This window comes from Marmota marmota, unplaced genomic scaffold (genome assembly GCF_001458135.2).
Source record: "Marmota marmota marmota unplaced genomic scaffold, marMar, whole genome shotgun sequence".
Taxonomy (NCBI): domain Eukaryota; kingdom Metazoa; phylum Chordata; class Mammalia; order Rodentia; family Sciuridae; genus Marmota; species Marmota marmota.
In genome coordinates, this window is record NW_026000057.1 from 35,298,590 (window position 1) to 35,319,302 (window position 20,713).

Below are 20,713 nucleotides of genomic sequence, written 5' to 3' on the forward strand. Positions count from 1 at the left end.
GGGGGAGGGGGCGGCTCTGCCTCTCAGCAGGCCGCTGCTCCTGTTCTGCTGGTGGGTCGCAGGCCCGCCTACCTTGCCGGTGTGGTTGGCAGCTCTGCCCCTCCGCGGGCCACTGGGCCTTTTCCGTTGGTGGTCACAGTTCCGCCTACCTGGCAGGCGCGGGGGGTGGGGGGCAGCTCTGCCCCTGAGCAGGCCGCTGGGCCTGTTCTGTGGGTGGTCACAGTTCCGTCTACCTTGCCGGCGCGGGGGGAGGGGGCGGCTCCAGCCATCTTTTAACAGAAAGGATGTGCTCTACTTACTCAAACCTCTAACTTTCTGGTCTGCCCACTTCCAGAGAACTTTGTTTTTAAGGGTTCATGTAATTACAATAAGCCTACATGGATGATACAGGATAACTACCCTATTCTAAACTGTTCTGATAAATATAATCCAGGGAGTGACATCTCACTACATGCACAGACTCCAGGGATTAGAACAGACATCACTGGGGCATCGTTTTATAAATTCCATCAGATACCTCTAGTTATCCCAAAAAAAATTAAAAGAGAAAAGCTACATTCATAAAAATTTCTGTATATAAATTTTATAACAAAAAATACACTGGAAAAATGTCTAATAAACACAAAATATTTATATGTTTATCCCAGGAGGAAGGAAACGAGGAAAAAAACATAATTTATTATGGTAGCAGGATTGCAAGGGAAGATTTGTCCTTAGTTTTACTTACATTAATATAATTTTTAATATATTGCATATTGAAGGAAAAATTCCAAAATGTTGAAGAAAACTAGGTGAAATATAAAAACAAAACCAGACAAAACTAAGAAATTTGTTCTTACAGAAGAAGAAAAAAACAAAAACAACAACCACCACCACCCTAGTATTTTAGTACTTATTTGATTTAAGTCGTAGTCAGGTCTACAAAACTATAAATTGTAGAATATACTGGAAATATTTTACTTTCTGGCAACTGTAGTGCCAAGGAATTCATTTCTCTTTTGTAAGACTTCTAATAATGTTATATTCTAGTATACGTCCCCTGCTCTTTTTTTATAATTTCCTTTGTAAATCACAATATTCTGGTCTACACTGAAGTATACTCCTCTGATCATATATAATTAATACTGCATCTACACAAAGCATAACAACAATTAGTCAATATATTTTTCAATAATTATGTATACATACCTACTGTCTACCAAAATTTATAGTGTAAAAATATGCTTTCAGTGGTAATTATATATACTGCATTAAAAATCACTTATACTTAAAATAATTAGTTTTATCAGCATAGTTAGTGACTTTAACACATTTATTTTAAAAACTTGTATCAAGTTTTCTGAGAGTTATTTCTTTTTTCTGTTGGTAACAAATTAGTGTTACTAAGTTGAACCAACTGATCTGATTTAATGTTTTTGTATGATTTCTTCTGGATAATGATCTCATTAATTAGATATACAGTGACACATTTTTACATGGGTGAAAATAAGACACTTTTATTTATTCTTTTCACTCACACTTAGTCCTTGCATAACGTTTAGTCTGACTTAACCCATTAAGTCCCAAGTTTTCAACTCAGTGTAAACAAAAAGTATTCAAATATTATTAAAAATTACCATAAGTGGTACATTTGTTGCTTGATTTAAGTTTTTACAGTTGTTTTACATCTGGGATGATGGGACAAAATGGGTTAATAATTTGTACTAAGTATAAACTGAACAGCCCCCAGGATTAGATCCTCAGAATAGGTTTTTTAATATATCATCTTTTGATCAGTGCAATGTTATTTAGTTATTATTATCAAATAAGATTCTGGGAATGTGATGTGAATCTGGGTCAGACGTACTCATTAAAATATTTTATCCTCCTTCCTTCTAATCTATTTATTTTATACATACTTTGCTGACCCTCTGGAAATAAAAATATTTAAAAAATGGAATTCCTAAAACTATAGCTTAAGTTTGGGGAAAAAAGTTTACTACTCAGTCATATTTCTGCTGTACAGTGAGAGGAATTATAGTCATGCATATATGAATTCTAACTTATCTTTATATAAGACCAGATATATAAGTTGGAACAGGGACAAGAAAGAGGGAAAGAGAGAGGAAAAAGAAAAGGAGGCAGAAGTATGGGAAGAGAAAAAAAGAAGAAAAAAACTAAGAGGAGGATGAAGAGGAGGAGGAATATAGAAAATGAAGAAGATGAAAAAGAAAACAGAGAAGAGCAACAAAATAATATTAGTAAACAAAGAACAAGAGGTTTTCCTCATCCAATGTGCTAGTGTGAGTTTCAAAAAACAGTTGATTTAATCTAAACTAAAAGAACACAACAGATAATGGTCCTATTTGGCATTCTTTAAATTAAGTACCTGCTATGTGCCAGGCACAGCACTCCACACTAGTAACAAACACAGTGATGGGTCAAGTCCTCCCTAAGCTTGCAGTCAGTCTATAGAGAGGACACCTAGACAACACAGCATGGTTAGCACTTCAGAAGCACGAACAGTGATTACAGCAGTTTATGGAACACCAAGGCAAACCTCCCAGAAGAAGTGATAATTGAGCAGAGATCTGAAGATGAGCGATTGGAAGAGAAGTGAAAATAATAGGGAAGTAAATAATGTGAAGGGAGGAGAAATGTTCCATTCTTCATAGAGGTAATGAAGACCTGGACCCAAGAGAACAGATGCACAATAGGAACTGAAAGAAGACCAGTACAGCTAATGGCAGTATGGAAACAAGGAGTGGCAAGAAAGGAAGCCAGAAAAAGAGGTAGGGGACAGGTATTAAAAGAGTAAAGCAGGATAAGAGTCTGGAATCAGTGATGGCTATAAAAATAGGACTAAGCAAGGAAAGTGGTTAATTTCAGGAATAAGTCAAATAAGATACAAAAATGGACAAGACAAAGCTAGCTGCAATGTGAATGGAAAGAATCAGATTTAAAAGCTCTTTTGGAAACAGAATCAATATTTCATGATTAACTGGACAAAGAGAAGCAAAGAATGATTGAGAAAATATTAGAAAACCCTTTAGTTTCTACCTCAAGAACCTGGAAATGGAAAAGGAAGGAGAAGAGATGTCATTCTCTGAGACTCAAATATTGAGAGGAGTAAATCCGAGAAAGGAAAATAATGAAAACAGTTTAGAACATGATGAGATGGAGAAGGCTGGGAGACATCCAAGTGTACACAGAGGCAGTTAAGCACATAGATCTGAGCTGAAGTTAACAACTTGAGAGCGCGACCATGAATTCAAAGGTCTGACACACCAAGAGAGATCCTACATAAGAACAGGAGTCAGACAAGAACATACCCTCAGCCTAGCCAATATTTAAGGCACAGGAAGAAGAAACCGAATGATTAGATACAGTACCAGTTATTATGGTATAATCAAAGCAGAAGTGACTTTAACTCAAGAAAGACAGTGAAGTTAACAATATAAAATGCTAAAACAAATCAAGCGAAACAGAGCCTATAAAACGAGCCTGTTGAATTTGACTCAAAGAAAGTTCTCAGTAGCATTAGTGGGAACAGTTTCATTGAAATCATGGAGGGAAGTGGGATATGGAAACAATTTGAAATGAGTTCAAGATTATAAGGGAAGTAGGAGAAGGAAATGAGTGTTGCAAACTCTTCACAAGTCTTTGTGTAAAGGGGAAATAGCCAATAATAAATACAGAAAAGCAAAAGGATATGAAAATATCAGCATTTAATATGGAGGATGGCCAGAATTTAGGGCACAAGTGGAAGGAGGGAGTAAAGAACACTTGCAGGCTCAGGTCTGGGGGGGAAAGTAAGGGAGTTATCTGCGGTGTCCACAAACTGTACAAGATAAAGGATGAGATGTTCTGCTGGGAATGAGAACAGAGTAAGAAGAGCTAAGTGTCTGCATATACCAAGAAATCTTAGTAGTAAATGCAGTAGAAAATAAAAGAAAGAATGGACCACAGGCATAGAGAAGGACTGATGAGAGCAGCCACCCATGAGACTGTGAGTTTCCCTAGGAGGACTTAGCCACTGGAAGGAGGAACAAAAAAGAAAAGGTACCAGTTGTCTTTCATCAATATTAAAGTTTCTGTTTGGCTAATAGCCAGGTAGCAAGACAAAGCTTGGCAAACTTGTTCTGTAAAGGGTCAATGGTAAATATTTCAGGCTTTGCAAACCTCTGCTACAATTCCTTAACTCTGTCCCTGTGGTGCAAAAGCAGCCATAGACAATGTGTATGGGAATAAGCCTAGCTGTGTTATTTACCAAATCAGGCAGTGTGCTGGATTCTGTGTGCTATAGATTACTCTCTTCTGTTTATGGAGAAGAAAGTAAAGACAGAAAAGACTGAGGATCAGAGGAATCAAGAGGCTCAAACTTTGCAGAATGGAAGAACTAGAGGCTAAAATGAAATTTTATGGCATGAATAAAACAAAACACATGTTAGAATTAACACAGTCTATAAAACAAACCTTTGAGCCTATTTCACAAACATCAATAGGATCATTATCTCCACAGCAGTTTGTGCTCTTATCTTTTTGATGGGGATCTTCCCAAGTCTAAAAAAAAAGCAGAAATGTAGGTTAATACTCACTGTAATGTATCTTAATCTTTCCAAATGATCATGAAGTTTTACAGCCAGTCATAATGCAAAGCAAAAATTCTCAGAAATTACATAGGCTCAAGGCCAACATGCCAGTACGTCCCTAAGCATCATAATAATTAAAACAGATTTATAGTATTTCCTCTCTTCTGTCTTTCATCCATCTGAAAGTGGGTGGTATTTCCAGACACACTTGTCTTCCAAGTTTAGTCAGTGACTAAATTCACATTCACTCTCAGAGTTTCGGTTTGGATGTTCTCACTGTCTAGGCCCTTGTCTCTGTGTTTCCACTGATGCTGCAATCGTGGCTTCTGTCACTCACTGCTTCCTCTGACATGGTAACAGCATAGGGATCTAGCTTCCCGTGTTAAAAAATAAGTTTCCTATTCTTCAAATGACTTCCACCAGCAAAAACACACTTTTCCCTTCACAAATGAAAAAAATAAGACATTATCCATTACATAAAGAAATCCTCTATTTTTGCCATTATATCTCAAGGTCTTGCTAAAAGTATGCAAAGATGTCAACTCTCCAGTTTACTGGCAAAATTTTATTCTGTTGGCTACAAAACTCATGTTGCATTTTAATAAACAAATAGCATAACAGAACTTGGCTATCAAGTTTAGATATCCCCTAGGCACTACTGCTTCCCCAAATTTTCATAATTACTTGATTCTGAATGGAACCATATGAGTTTGCTAAACTTGTCTTCAATTTACATTGTAAGAGATGAAGAGATTTATGTCATTTCAAGGTTGTTATCAATATTATCTTAGATTTCAGAACACCTAAGTTTAATTTCTCTAATTTTATGTAGATAACTAAAACTGGACACTGACTTACAACCCTAGATAAACTCCAATATTTTACTTGTAGTACTTAGTATAGTACATCTAGGAATAAACTGACCCAATCTTATTTTAAAGAGAATCATGTTCAACAAGATTTCATTGCCTCAACTGTGCTAATCTTACAGACTGGTTATAGGTGACAGACACTTTCTAAGTGACACACACACACAACTTGTGAGGAATGTACCATTAATCCTATTTTTCAGATAAACAAAGTGAAACACAGCATTCCAGCTTGCCCAAGCTCACACAGCTTCAAAATGGTAGATTAGAATGGAATTAGAATTCATACTCTCACTCATTATCTGTGATATCCAAATTTTGATAACAATAACAATTCTATTTTGTGGTTCTCATCTTTCAAATCTCCTTTCTTATTTTCAGAATCTCCTAAGTATATTTTTGTGGAGCTTCTCTTTTCCCCTAATCTTCCCATTACTGCTATTATTTTCCTATTTCCAGGCATCTAATCAAATAGTAAGATATTTATTGAGAACTCATTCCAAGCCAGAAATAGAAATGAATAGATCACAGTCAATAGGACACCCTACCCTGGATAGTGTCATGGTATAGTATTTTGTGATGATGAACACTATTTAATGTGCTGGGGAAAGCAATATGGGACCAAGGCATAACTGAAATTCAACAACTTATATAAAAAAATCAGAAAATATCTGAGACATTCCTTTTCTCTAATTGGGAACCTCTTTGGACCCCCTTTTGACCTCACTCCTTCTCACAGAATGAACACCACCATATGCTAGGACAACTAGATCTTAATCCTACCTCAGCCACAAACTGCCTTGACTAAGACATCTAGATCTCAGTTTCTTCAGCTAAAAAAAGAATGACTCAAATAAGAAAATCTTAAGGTATATCCTAGCCTTAAAACTCTGTGATTGTTAGTAGTCATGCATAATCTATATGAACACAACCAGTGAATAGGGTGTTTACAAATTCATGAGCTAATTTAGCCCATTTTGATCAGTGTTAATTTTAAGAAAGGCCATCTTTATATGGAGACAAAAATTGTCTTCGTATAACTTGTATAGGATCTGGTTTGGGTCGGGGGTCCTGATTGTTGGTCTGCATTCCCCTGAGAACTCCACTTTCAATATTATCTACCAATTTATTTCCTGCTATTGAGAAAATAAGTATACAAGTATACAATTCTTAACTTATACAATGTTGTTGACTTTAGGGCCACTTCTTCACAATTTTCCATACCAGCAAACATATCCAGACTGATTCTTCTTATTTCCACTTCTGCCTTTAATAATTTATTATTAACAGTTTTAGAGTTTTTTGTTGTTGTTGTGTGTGTTTTTTTTTTTTTTTTTAAAATGTGTGTGATGCTGGGGATTGAATGCATGCAGGGCCTCATGTGTGCAAGGCAAGCACTCTACCAACTGAGCTATATCCCCAGCCCAAGGTTTTAGATTTATTGCCAAAGATATACATTAAATGGCCTCAATTTTACTTGAAAATATAATTTCTTCAGAAGAAATCTTGACCAAACTTTGAGCATGCCCTCTTGTGGAGTTTTAGGTGCATAACTAGGCAGAGAAACAACTGGACAAGCACAGTTAAGCTTGAGAAGAAATGTCAAGAGAAAGTTCAAAATCTCAATATTTATTAATAAAACTGATAACATTTAGTATTCAGAATTTAAAAAATGACTTGAACATCTAAATAAGAAGGGTAACCCAACCAAAATGGTCCAAAGACATGAACAGGTAATTCAGAGAAAAAGAAATATAAATGACTTGTAAATTTACTAAAAGACAATGACCAAAGAAATATAAATCAAAATCACAATGCAACATGATTTCAAACATATAGTAAAATCTGATAATACTAAATACTAGTTAGGATATAGGGCACATGAAACTGGTAACAACTGGTACCTTTTCTTTTTTGTTCCTCCTTCCAGTGGCTAAGTCCTCCTAGGGAAACTCACAGTCTCATGGGTGGCTGCTCTCATCAATCCTTCTGTATGCCTGTGGTCAACTCTTTCTTTTATTTTCCACTGCATTACTACTAAAGATTTCTGTATTGCAGGTAGGAGTGGAAACTGCTACTTTTTTTTTTTTTAATATTTCTATTAGTTCACCATAGTTATACATAATAATGGGATTCATTCTGACATATTCATACATGCATAATTTGCTCCATTCTAACCCCCAGAATGTTCCTTTTCCACCCCTCCTCTGTCCTCCTGATCCTTTTTCTCTACTGCTCCTTCTTCTGTTTACTCATTTTTTAAATTAGTGCATTATATACACAAAAGTGGAGTTCACTGTGATATACTCATATATGCACATTGCATAATTTGCTACTTCTTTTTTTTAAATATGTATATACTTTTAGTTTTCGATGAACACAATACCTTTATTTTATTTTTATGCGGTGCTGAGAATAAAACCCAGTGCCTCAAGTATGCCAGGCAAGCGCTCTACCACTGAGCCACAGCCACGGCCCCTACAACTTCTTTTGTAAACAATTTGGTAAGTAAGCGAGGTATATAACTCACAATTTGATTCATAAGTATAGGCCTAGAAATACATTCTATGGATACAGAAAAATATTAAAAAAGGGCCCAAGAAAGGTATAACAAAAAGCTATAAACAACCTATTGATGGGAAAATAAAATGATACACAAAGCATGACCATATGAAAATGAATAAATTGGAATAAATGTTATTGATCTAGCTTAAAACAAACCTTATTTATCCTCATGCAAGTGTCTTGAGACCCTGATCTTATAATCTATAAATATTATCTGGTATGTTTTAATCACTGTGCTTGGGTCCTTAGATCTCTATGAAAAATCACTGAACTACACAAAGCTGTATATTTAGGTGGGTCTTGAGAATTCCTTCCTTATTAATCAGGATTCCTATCATGAAGTTCAAGGAAATAAAAGCTACTCAACCACTTACGTGCTCTTTTCCAGCTTCAAACTAGAGTAAGAGTCTTTAACAGTCCCTTTTCCATTAGCAGCAACAATGGCATCATTGAGCTAATATTGAGAACTCGCTATGGAGCTAAAAATTCTCTTTGATCTACTGGTTTGTTACAGTATCCTTGTGGTATAGTGGCATGATCATACAGACAAACAGGCCTAAAGAGATTTAGTCACTTGTCTCGGGCTCTAAAACTGATAAATTATACTGTATAATATTGGGAGGGGGTCAATAAATCAAATTTATAATAATAAACCTATAAGAATTATATTGACTGAAGAAATCTTTAAAGTAAGTTTAATCCTTTAATAATATTATCTAGACAAATATTCTAAATATTCACTCAGAGAGATATAACACTGGAATAATTATAACTGGGTACTATAAATAAATTGGAGGAAGGAAAAAAAAAGAAAACTCAGACTCTAAGGAAGGCACTATATGGGAGAATTACTAAGGTTAAGAATCTAGATGGCTGAAGTTCTGAAATGACAGCGTACTGATGAATCACAAGCCTGTTAAACAGTATTTTGTTGTTTAAATTCTTCCAAGCAGTTGGCTTGGTAACTGCTCTTGACAAATTTCCTGCTGTTACAAGGCAAATCAGAAAGAAAGAACAAAATCCAATAGTTATATATGCCTATGAAACTAAACACATACAATGCATTAATTAATTATTATCACAAATATTAATTTCACAAATATTTATTGATCATCAACTCAGTACCAGGAATTAAGCAGGGCAGTTGAAATATATCCATCAACATATCTGACAGAATCCCTGTTCTTGTGAAATCTTCATTCTGGCTAGAAGGAATTGACAATAAACATAATAAATAATGAAATTATATAGCAGGTTACATTTTGGTAGATGTTATGAAAAGGAGGAAAAAATATAGAAGCAAGAATGAGTTCAGGTGGCCAAGTTATGAAGAAGGTGACTTGTGCAAACATTTCAGGAGGTATATGCATATGCATATCTGAGAAAATGTTGCAAAGAGAGGACACAGTAGCTGGGAAGGCCTGAGGAGGGAGTGCGCCTGTACATCAGAGTGCCAGCAGGGAGTGAGGGAAAGACAGGAAGAGGAGAGGGAGGAGGGCAGACACAGACAACATCAAAAAGGTAAACCGGACTAGGGGCTGGCTTTTATCTTATATTATCCTTTCACTTAACCAATATGCATGACTTCGACTGTGGAAAAAATATTGAATTTAGTCATTTTTTGCTTGATAGATAATGAACACATGCCGTCTACAGTGTTCATGCACATGCAGGAGCATGTGCATGCGCACGCGAGCACATACACACACTGCAAGATCAATTTGATCTCTGGTTAAAAATGGCAGAGAGAATGCAGGTCTACTTCCTCTCCTTCACTTCCGTACTAGCCATACTGTCCTCCTCCTACCTCAGCCCTTACAATTGCTGTTTCTTATTGGACTGCTTTTGCTCTCAATGTTCAGGCTACTCGTGTCCTTAGATCTTGTATTAAGAGAAGAACTACTGCATCTAACAGTCTAACATCACAACAGAAAAGAGCATCTTGAAAATTCAAACGTAGAGGAACACAAAATCTTTAACATGACTTTAAACATAAAAGTATGTAAGCTTCTTTTGTTTTTGCCTTCATGCCTCACTCCTTCCCTGCTGTCAGTAGATCTGCTTTATTATTTTTTCCATCATAAAATAATAGAATTAGTGTTAGTCGCATAATAGAATTAGTGTTAGTCGCACCTATTATGCTACATCGTAACTACTGACTTAGCTGGGAATCATCCTATTCATACTGTAAATAGGTTCAGAAAAAGGACCAGATGATAATAAAAGTACTGGTCATAATAATAATAATAGTAATTATAACTGATTAGCATCCATTACACAGGATTCTAATATAAAAAACTTATTTCACCTCAACACAACTATGGGCAATAAGCATTTTACGTTCTCCAGTTTACAGAAGAAAGTGAGACACAGAATACAAGGCATCCTACCCAAAGTTATGTCACTAATGATTCCCACTTTCACAGTTAGCCAATTACTACGCTGCCTTGATTGCATATCTGCATCTCATCTGTCTGAATACCCAACATCTGATATACTGCGGAGCATGTAAATCCTTAACACATGTTTAAAGACATGAACAAATACATATATTTTAGTTTTCCCTCAACTACTCTACTTTATATGACTGTTTATGCTATCTCTGATTCAGTAGCTTCTTTGGCCATCCCCTCATCCATACGCTCTCTCCCTCAGTACCCGCTAGGCTTTACAGATTTGTTTAACCTTGAACTGTGGGGTTAAACAGAATGTCTGTTTATGCACCTGGCAAGTCAAAAAACCTGCTTTCATGGTTTCCATAGACTTTCTCATTCTTAGCACATCATTTCAGGAGCTCCCCTTCAGCCAAAAAATTAACCAAGTGGGTGGTCCGACTGCATCAGAGGCCGGCGGCTCTTAAAGAGAACAATTCTTTCTTCTTTCCCTGTGAATGTTTATTCTACACTGGCAGCTGTTTTCCAGGATAGATTAAGCCTGAACCCCCATCCCCTTCTCATATATTTCCCCAGTAGCATCTTTGGATTTAATGTATAATATTAATATAATATTATATTAATATTATAATATAATATTATATTATAAATAATAAAAACATAAAAATTAAATCTCCATACAGATGATCAAAAGGGTTCTATAAACAAAAGCAAATGCTTCTTTATTTCTTCACAATCTAGACTTTGGACCCAGCACATTGAGTTCTACTCACTAAATAATCTGGAAGAGTTGCTGCTTAATAAGAATGAGGACACATGGGCAAGAAAGGATTAAAAACAATAAGAAAAATTCTCCATCAATATTAGTCCCCATTTTCATTGTTTTCACAAGGAAATTGTAAATGCAAAACAGTGACTAATACAAATCATCTGTTTATAATGAGTTCTGAAAAAAGTTTATAATCTAAAAGATTTGTATTTAAAAACATAAAATTCATCGTATCAGATATGAATGTGTACAAAAGCACAATTAAAGGAAGGACTACAGATAAAGCCTTGCTTAAAATTTTTTCACTGACAATAGCCAAGCCCAGAAAAAGAAGTGTGCTCAAAATATCAAATTTGAGCATTCTATATGCCTTGTACTCTAAAAACTTGAATATAGACATATATATAGTTTGAAACAAAATTTACTGATACAATAAAACTCCACATTAAAAACTTTTAAATTTACAAATCTCTCAAACTGACATGTCCTCAGAACCAATTTAAATTCAAGTAATTCACAGGATTTACAGGGCAATTTTTCAGAAGACAGAAAAGTTTTACCATTATAACAAAAATGTTACCTGAGGGAGGGCTCCATAATTCCATATATAACCTTTGTAAGGGAAGATATTTGCCGTGAAGCGTGGCTTGCCATCCTTTACATCTTGCTTAATGGGATTCAATGGCTCCTGGGTGGCTATCTAAGCAGATCACAGGGGAAAAGAAGTTAGAGGAGGATGTGAAATGATTGTTCCTATACCCAAACAGTATTTCTTAAATCTGCCATTTTTCAAACTAAATTTTCATATTCCAACTTAATAATCAAAGGTGACTTAAAATAAAGCCAGTTCTTATTACTAATTTACAGCACTGTGTAAGAGAAAGCTGTCTGGAAAGGAAACAACTAATTATATGTTTAGGAATTAAATTATTCATAAATTCCATTATTTCTAACACAAATAATAAAATCTTTGAAATGGCAAGAAAATAAAGATTAATCAACTTGCTTTTTTGTTACTAATCTTGAGCCTCTTATTACCAACAATCTTGAGTTATTGCAAAGATTTTCACTATATTCTCAGACTGAAAGCCTCTCCTGTATGATCTGAAATAAGTCAACAATACTCACTCTTGCCACTTTTATTGAACAAAACATCCGAAGTCCTTCCACTAGCAATTAGGCAAGAGAAATAAATAAAAGGCATCCAAATAAGAAGTGAAATTATTTCGGTTTCCTGGTAATACAATCATATATGTATAAAAGACTAAAGATTTCACCAAAAATCTGTTAGAATAATAAAGTAATGTAATAAAGTTACAAGATACAAAACCTGCACAAAAAATCAATAGCACTTCTATACACTATCAACATTTTATACTTTCTAGCATATAGGTCTATTGCTTCCTTGATGAAATTTATTCCTAAGTAATTTAGGTTTTTTTGTTTGTTTTGTTGTTGTTATTATTGTAAATGGGATTGTTCTCTTGATTTCTCTTTTGGAAAAAAACAAAGGGGACACAAGTAAATGGAAAGGCATCCCATGTTCATGAATTGAAAAAAAAAATACTGCTAAAATATCCACACTATTCAAAATAATGTAAACTGGATTCAATTCAATCTTTATCAAAATTTCAAAGTCATTGCTTTAAAGAGAAATATAAAAAAAGAAAATCCTAAAGTTCATAAGTAACCATAAAAATACCCCTGAGTAGCCAAGGCAAATAACTCACACACACACACAACAAAAGTGAATGCATGATACTACCTAATTTCAAGCTATACCACAAAGTCAAAGTAATAGTGCAGCATGATACTAACAAAAAAATTCTGAAACAATGATCAGTAAATAGAAAGCCCAGAAATGAACCCACATGTATATGGTCAATTGATTTTCAACAAAGATGCCAATAAAACACAACATTACAAAGACAGTCTCTTCAATAAATTTTATTAGAGAAAACTGCATATCCAATTTGCAAGAATGAAACTGAACCCTGATACCTCATAGTTACACAAAAGCAACATAAAAAGGGTAAATGTTTAAATGTCAGACCAGATACTATTAAAAAGAAAAAAAAAGGGAGGGGGGAACTACACACTATTCTAGGCAATGATGTTTTTGGACTTGACTCTCAAAGCATAGGCAATAAAAGCAAAAATAGACAAATGCAATTACATCCAACTTAGAAGCTGTTGGTCAGCAAAGAGATAATAAAAAGAGTGAAAAGACAAACTACACAATGGGAGAAAATATTAGCAAACGACACATCTGCAAAGGGGTTGCTATCCAGAACATATAACAGGAAATTAATTAATTAATTAATTAATTAAAAAAGTAATCTAGCTAAAAAATGGACAAAAGACCTAAATAGTTCTCAAAAGATATACAAATGGCCAATAGGTATATGAAAAAATGCTCAACAATGCTAATCATCAGGGAAATCCAAATCAAAACCACAAAAAGAGATCGCCTCATCTCAGTAAGAATGGCTATTATCAAAAACACTACAGATGGGCTGGGGATATGGCTCAAGTAGTAGCTCGCTTGCCTGGTATGCGTGAGGCACTGGGTTCGATCCTCAGAACCACATAAAAATAAAATAAAGATATTGTGTCCACCTAAAGCTAAAAAATAAATATTTTTTTAAAAAACACTACAGATAATAGATGCTAGTGAGGATATTTAAAAAAGGAACCCAAGTGTGCCATTGGTGTAAATGTAATTTAGTACAATACAGAAAAAAGTAGAGATCTTACTCAAAAAACTAAAAATAGAACTAGCATAAGATCCAGCAATAAACTCCTGAATATATAGCCAAAGGAAACTAAATTGGTACATGGAAGAGACATCTGCATGCCCATATTCATTGCAGTATTATTCACAAAAGCCAAGAGATGTAAACAACCTAAGTTTCCATCAACTGATGAATGGATAAAGAAAATGTTGTATATATACACAACAGAATAGTATTCGACTATAAAAAAAAAATGAAATCTTGCCATCTGTAACACATGGATAGAACTGGAGACCATTATGTTAAGTGAAATAAGCCAGGCACTGAAAGACAAGTACCACATGATTTCACTCATATGGGAAATCTAAAAAAGATGATCTCCTAGATTTTGAGACTCAAACAGTGCTTGCCAGAGGCTGGGGAAAGTACAGGGGGTGGAGAGAGAGGAGTCATTGGTACTAAGTTACAGTTAGATAGAAGAAATGCTACTGTGCTATTGCACAGTAGGGCAACAACAGAAAACAATAATGGACTGTAAATTTCCAAAAGCTAGAACAAAGGATATTGAAAATTTTCACTATAAAGAAAGGACTCATGTTTGCAGAGATAGAAATATTTAATCTGATTTAAACATTACACAATGTACAGATGTATGAAAACATAACATGGTACCCTACTAATATGTGTAATTTTCATGTTTTTATGTATCAATTAAAAATAAATGCAATATAACATTTTAAAAAAGCAGAGAGTGGAATGGTGGTTATAGACACTAGGCTGTGAGGGTTCTGGGTAGATGATGGTCAAAAGGTACGAAATCTCAGAAATGAGGAGTAAGATTTTGTTTTGTTCTTGACCTATTACAAAGCATAGTGAATATAGTTAATAGTGTGTTGTATATTTCAAAATTGCCAAGTAAATTCAAATGCCTTCAGCACAAAAATGATAGTTATTTAAGGTGGTACGTATGCTGATTGGTTTGATTTAGTTGCTCCATACTGTATTCATCAATCACAATATCACTTTGTATTCCATAAATATATAAACTGTTCATTTGCTATACAACTTTATAAAATGGTTAAAAGAACCCAATCTAACCAAATTATTTCATTTCTAAGTTACTTTCCTACCAAACACATTCATGTTGTCATTTAAAAACAAAACAAAAAACCCAAATCTGTTATTTAAAAAAAAAAAAAAGTTAAAGCCATGTTTGAATGAAGAAACGCTATTTAACATAGGTAGAATCTCACACACCCTTGCTCCTATATTTGAAGTGAAGTATAGCAAGAATGATGAAACATTAGACTTACAACAATATAAAAAGAAGAATCGAACACCTTTCCCTTCTATTAAAATGTTAACAAAAATTAATAATAATTTTCTGAATACAGATTCAGAAAATTATACTTGCCATCACATCCCTAGTTATTGAAGACTTAATTAACTAAACAATCTAAGGGTCACAAATTAAATCTTATCTAACTGAACAAAGAACATAAAACACTGAAAAAAACTATTCTTGATAGATTCATGTCTCATGGAAAAGATTAAAATTAATTTTTTTTTTTTTGGTAGTATCAGGATTGGTCCCAGGGAGGTGCTTTATCACTGAACCGTATCTCCAACCCTTTTTATTTTTTATTTTTTTTGAGACAGGGCCTCACTCAGTTGCTGAAGCTGGTTTTGAACCTGTGATCCTCCTGCTTCAGCCTCCTGGAGTCATTGGAAATTTAAAATAATTTTTTTAAAAACTCACTGTGTAAACAACAAAGGCTATTAGATAGTGTTAATAAGTTAGTCAGGAAAACACATTCATTACAGGCATGGTAAAAATCTAGGAGAATTAAATCCTCAGAAATTAAAACTATCATTAACCTTAAATAAATGTTTCACTTGTGTCTATGAACTGAATACATCTCAAAATCTATTTAAGGAAACCTTGAAAATGTAGGAAGGATCAGCCATCTTGTCAAAGAAAAGGCGATGAAAAGTATACATATAACAAAGTACACAGACAAAATTAAAAAATTTTAAATACATTCTATCTAAAGTGTATTCTCAGCTTTGAATACTTTTCCTTTTTTAAATTTAAGTCTAAGTGCATAACAATATTTTTAATTGTGTTCATTATAAAGAAGTCTGTCAATCATCTAATTCAAAGTATTATGCCAAGTAGTTAAAAACAATGTAGATCACCGTTAAGTTAGCATTTCAATTTTCCTTAACAGAATACATCCATACCTCCATTTTAGCATTTGTCCACCGAGGTATTTCTACAACCATATTAAACAAATTCTGTGGTTAAAAAAAAGAGAGAGAGAAAGATAAGCAGAACATAAAAAGTTTTACAGATCTCTTATTTTTTCACTTGGAGAAACTTTTGCTAAATGAAAATCAGTAGAGACTTTAAAAAGATGCTTTAGGTTTTGATCTCACAAAAAATGCTCAGTGTCTGCATCATTTGTCTACTCATGACTTAATTTTTTTCTAAAAATGGGAGAAGCTGTCTAACACAAACAGCAGAATGAAAGCCTGTATATGTCATCTGACCTCTACTGCAGTGTTAGAGGTTACTACACAAAAGTACCTTTGCAATGTAGTGGCAGAACTAGAATGAAGTCAAGAAATGTGCTCTTATTTTCATTCTCCAGCTAAAAATGGAGTGAGAGACTGGGTCCCTCATACACACATTCAGCCTCACACACCTCTCATCTCTGTCCCAGTCAGCATGAGGCTGGAAAGAAGATCAATTACATCATTTAAAAGAAAGTCCACAGAAAATTATTAAGTTAAATATTTGAATATTATAAAAGAATATTTATGCCAAGTTACAATCATAATATAAAATTAAGGATGTCAGGATAGGTAGTTACAAAGTTCACAAAGAGTTAGATATGTCTTCCTAACCTTAGCAGTTTTAGCTAACAATATCAGACTCGCTAAAATTACAAAAGAACTATGTCTTCTTTTCTTACAACTGAACTTTGTAGAATTCTTAAACCAAGGAGAATGGGGAATAAAAACAATTTCCCACAACTTGCCTTACAAAGAGAAAGCCATAAGGTTCAAGGTGATTTGCCTGCCTTTTTATATCTGTAACCAATGAGTGATCAGGAAGAAGCAATGGTTTAAAACAGCATTGCTCCAAGTGTGGCCCGGCATCAGGGCCAGTCTGCAAACAGGTTGGTATTTGGCTCATTTAAAAATATCGTAGCAAATTGATAGTAACTTTTATGTCTGTTGAATCTAATCATCCCAAATTAGAACTTGATGACAATAAATGTTGGCGAGGATGAGGGGGAAAACGTTCATTCACACATTGCTGGTTGGGACTGCAAATTGGTGCAACCACTCTGGAAAGCAGTATGGAGATTTCTCAGAAAACTTGGAATGGAACCACCATTTGCCTCAGTTATCCCACTGCTCAACATATATCCAAAGGACTTAAAATCAGCATATGCAGTCACATTAATGTTTATAGCAACTTATTTCACAATAGCTAAGCTACAGAACCAACCTAGGTACGCTTCAACAGGTGAATGGATAAAAAAAAAAAAATGTCACACATGCACACTGGAATATTACTCAGCCATAAAAAAGAATGAAATACGCCAACCCCTAAGAACCAAAGTCCAAATGTTCTCTCTGATATGTGGATGCTAACCCACAACAAGGGAGGGAAGGTAAAAGAAGAACAGAAGTACTTTGGATTAGAAAAAGGGGAATGAAGGGAAGAGAATGGGAACAGGAAAGACAGTATAACGAATCAGATATAACTTTCCTATGTTCATATATGTGAAATTCCACATCATGTCCAACCACAAGAATAGAATCCTAATTAGAGTAAGTTATATTCCAGGTATGCATAATATGTCAAACTATACTCTACTGTCATGTGTATCTAAAAAGAACAAATAAAAAAAATTACAACTTGAATTACCTTGTTCTAATTACTTATTTGGATTGTACTTTTTAAAAAAAAAAAAATCATTAGTTCACAACAGATAGAAATAAACCAAAAAACCAGTGAACATTTGAGTAATTTAATATACTTAATCATGCCACACATCAAAATTATCTGGTGAGCTTGAAAGAATTAGGAAAAAATAAAATGAATGCCTAGAGCCCCACAGCCTACCTATTTGAATTCCACTGAGCTGGGGTGGAGCCAAGACACTGCTTATTTTTAAAATCTTTCCAAGCTATTTTAATATGCAGCCAGAGTTGGCTTAAAGCACTGCTAAACAAGTTCTTGGGGGTTTCTTAGTGAAACACAAAAGCTATTAATTCAAAGAATGCCATTTTTTACAATTAAATATAAAAATACATTAAGGCACAAAAGTAATGTTGGTTTTATCAAGTTTTTCTAGAGAAGACTAAATATTACAAATGGCAAAACTGCAAACCCATTAAGGAAGTAAACAAAGCTGAAAATGAATTCTCAACAGTGCTCCTCAGAAGTAAGGCTCATACCTATCCTAGCAACGGTACATAACACAGTCCTGTTGTTATGTTTCATTTTCTATGCTCTTTCATGAGGTACCCCTGCACCTGTTTAAATATGTCTGAAGAAGCTGTTAAAAAGAAGAACCAAAGTAAATGGCAGATGTTCACATAATTTATTCATCCTTGAAAGCCTAGCTATAAGAGGACAAATGCATGTGGATGAGTACTCAGAGATGACAGAGGAGACCATGCTAGTGACAATCTTTTCACACAATGACACCTACCAAACCACTCACAGACTTGAATTAGGCCAAAAGAACAATAGATGAAGAATAGGTTTGAATTTTAACCCCAAAAGCCACACTCTCCTTCATCATTTGCTCCTGATCATTTCGGGCTTATTCCTAGCCTGCCTTTCTTCTCTACAGCTAAAATGCATTTGGCCTGTAATTTTTTAAAGTCAATGTTAGTCTGGTTTTCCTAAGATTAGTGTTAATTATAAACTGACAATGGCCTGCCAGAATTTATTAGAAAACCAAAAAGATAAAAGGAACTCAAATCAGAAAGCTGTGCATATGGCAGGGCCATTGAACTTCTCCTTCAGCCAGCCCTTTTCTTTTCCTCCATTTTTTTTCCTTGTATTTTTGTTGCAGAAATAAAAAAGAAAAACTAATAATATGAAAAGAGAGTCACTACATTTTCTGTATTTTGGTAAAAGCCAGGAGAGGCAAGAGAGAATCAGCCTTCCTTCTTCTGTCTTTCAAATAAACATGTATTGGATGGTCTCCAACATAGAAACTGCAGTGTAAGAATTTTTAATTTGATTGTCTGAACACAAAATATATTTTTTTGCCACTGAAATCACTGTTTCAGGTTAATATACAAGTTGCTAGGAACTATAAGGTCTCAAGTCCCTGAGGGTCTGTTTGCCCAACATTTGGGGCAGTAGTTCTTGAATTTCATGTTTAGGATATACATTAAATACTTGCTAAGCATGTAGTTCATCCAGGGCCCACAAAGTAGTGATTCTGATTTAGCAGCTATGGGATGGGGCCTCCAATGGGAATTTCTAATAAGTGCTCTAAGTGGTTCCAGTGTAGAAACACTAGAGTCAAAAGTTTCAGTAAGGATAGAGAATAGATGGAGATAAGGCCATAAAAGTAAAGAGTGGTAAGAAAAGCTGACTGGCATCAGCACAATAAAAGGGCACCCAGAGTAGGAGATGGGGAAAGATGTCAATCAAATGATCTGGTCCTATGTGAATAACTATAAAAGTTTTGACAGTCACACAGTTGAAAGATATATTTGGAATATACTTATTTTGGCATATAGTTGATGTAACTTTTTCTTCTCCTGTATTCCAAAAAGACAGGTTTCTCAATTCTGAAACCTTGCTCTCCAACTATCTTCTCTATTATAATTTTTAACAGATTAACAGAACAATTTTCATGACATACATTTACTTTAGGTTATCTACTGTGATAATCTGCTACTAAAATCTGGGTTCATGCTTTGATTCTCTAGTTTTTTTTCACTTAAAAAATGAAATGGTGATCTGGGGCTGTGGCTCAGAGGCAGAGCACTTGCCTACCATGTGTGAGGCACTGGGTTCAATCCTCAGCATCACATAAAAATAAACAAAATAAAAGCATTCTGTTCATCTACAACTACAAAAAAATTAAAAATAAGTAAAAATAAAAAATGAAATAGTAATAAGGTATCTAGAAAAGTCAAATTCAGAGACAGGAGTAGCTACAAGGGGCTAGGGGAGAAGTTGGAACCCACTGCTTGATGGGTCTAGAGTTACACTTTGGGATAAATACATGGTAGTGATGATTGCACAACATTGTGGAAGTATTTCATGCCAATCAACTATACACTTTTAAAAGATTAAAATGGCAAATTTTATATTATAAATATTTAATCACAATAAACAATATTAAATGGTGCTTTCTGTCCTAGCTGCCTTAAAGAGAGATTAGGAAAAAAACCCATGCATATGAAAGTCTTGCAGGGAAAAAATTTAGACGTACTTTCACAAATCTAAATGATCATCAAGGCCTTTAATCACTTTTTTAATAAAAAAGTGATTCTCAGAAATAAAAACTTTTAGATATACCTCAGATTCATCATTTCGTGCTTTCTTTGTAGGAATGCCATTTTCCTATAAAAGAAAAGATAGTATTTATGATTATAATATTTCACAAAATACAGATGCACTGCACAACAATAGAAGTATGCTTGTTGTATATCCATTCTATTACAGAGGCTGTCCAGAAATCTGACTCAACAGAGAACCTACCAAATGCCCACATAGTCTTTCCTTCAGTATTAGCATCTCCAGTGAACACAGCATAGATGT

The 20,713-nt window shown here is 34.4% G+C and overlaps 1 protein-coding gene across 1 annotated transcript in view; it reads right to left on the reverse strand.

Annotated features, from left to right (window-relative positions):
• Ppa2 (inorganic pyrophosphatase 2) overlaps positions 1-20,713 on the reverse strand; it is a 110,787-nt gene that overhangs the window by 48,463 nt on the left and 41,611 nt on the right. Inside the window, exons 4-7 of the mRNA XM_048813862.1 lie at positions 20,471-20,515; positions 16,147-16,200; positions 11,748-11,867; positions 4,456-4,542 (exon numbers count right to left, since the gene is read on the reverse strand). Coding sequence (XP_048669819.1) covers positions 4,456-4,542; positions 11,748-11,867; positions 16,147-16,200; positions 20,471-20,515 — 306 coding nt within the window. The remainder of the gene's footprint in view (positions 1-4,455; positions 4,543-11,747; positions 11,868-16,146; positions 16,201-20,470; positions 20,516-20,713) is intronic.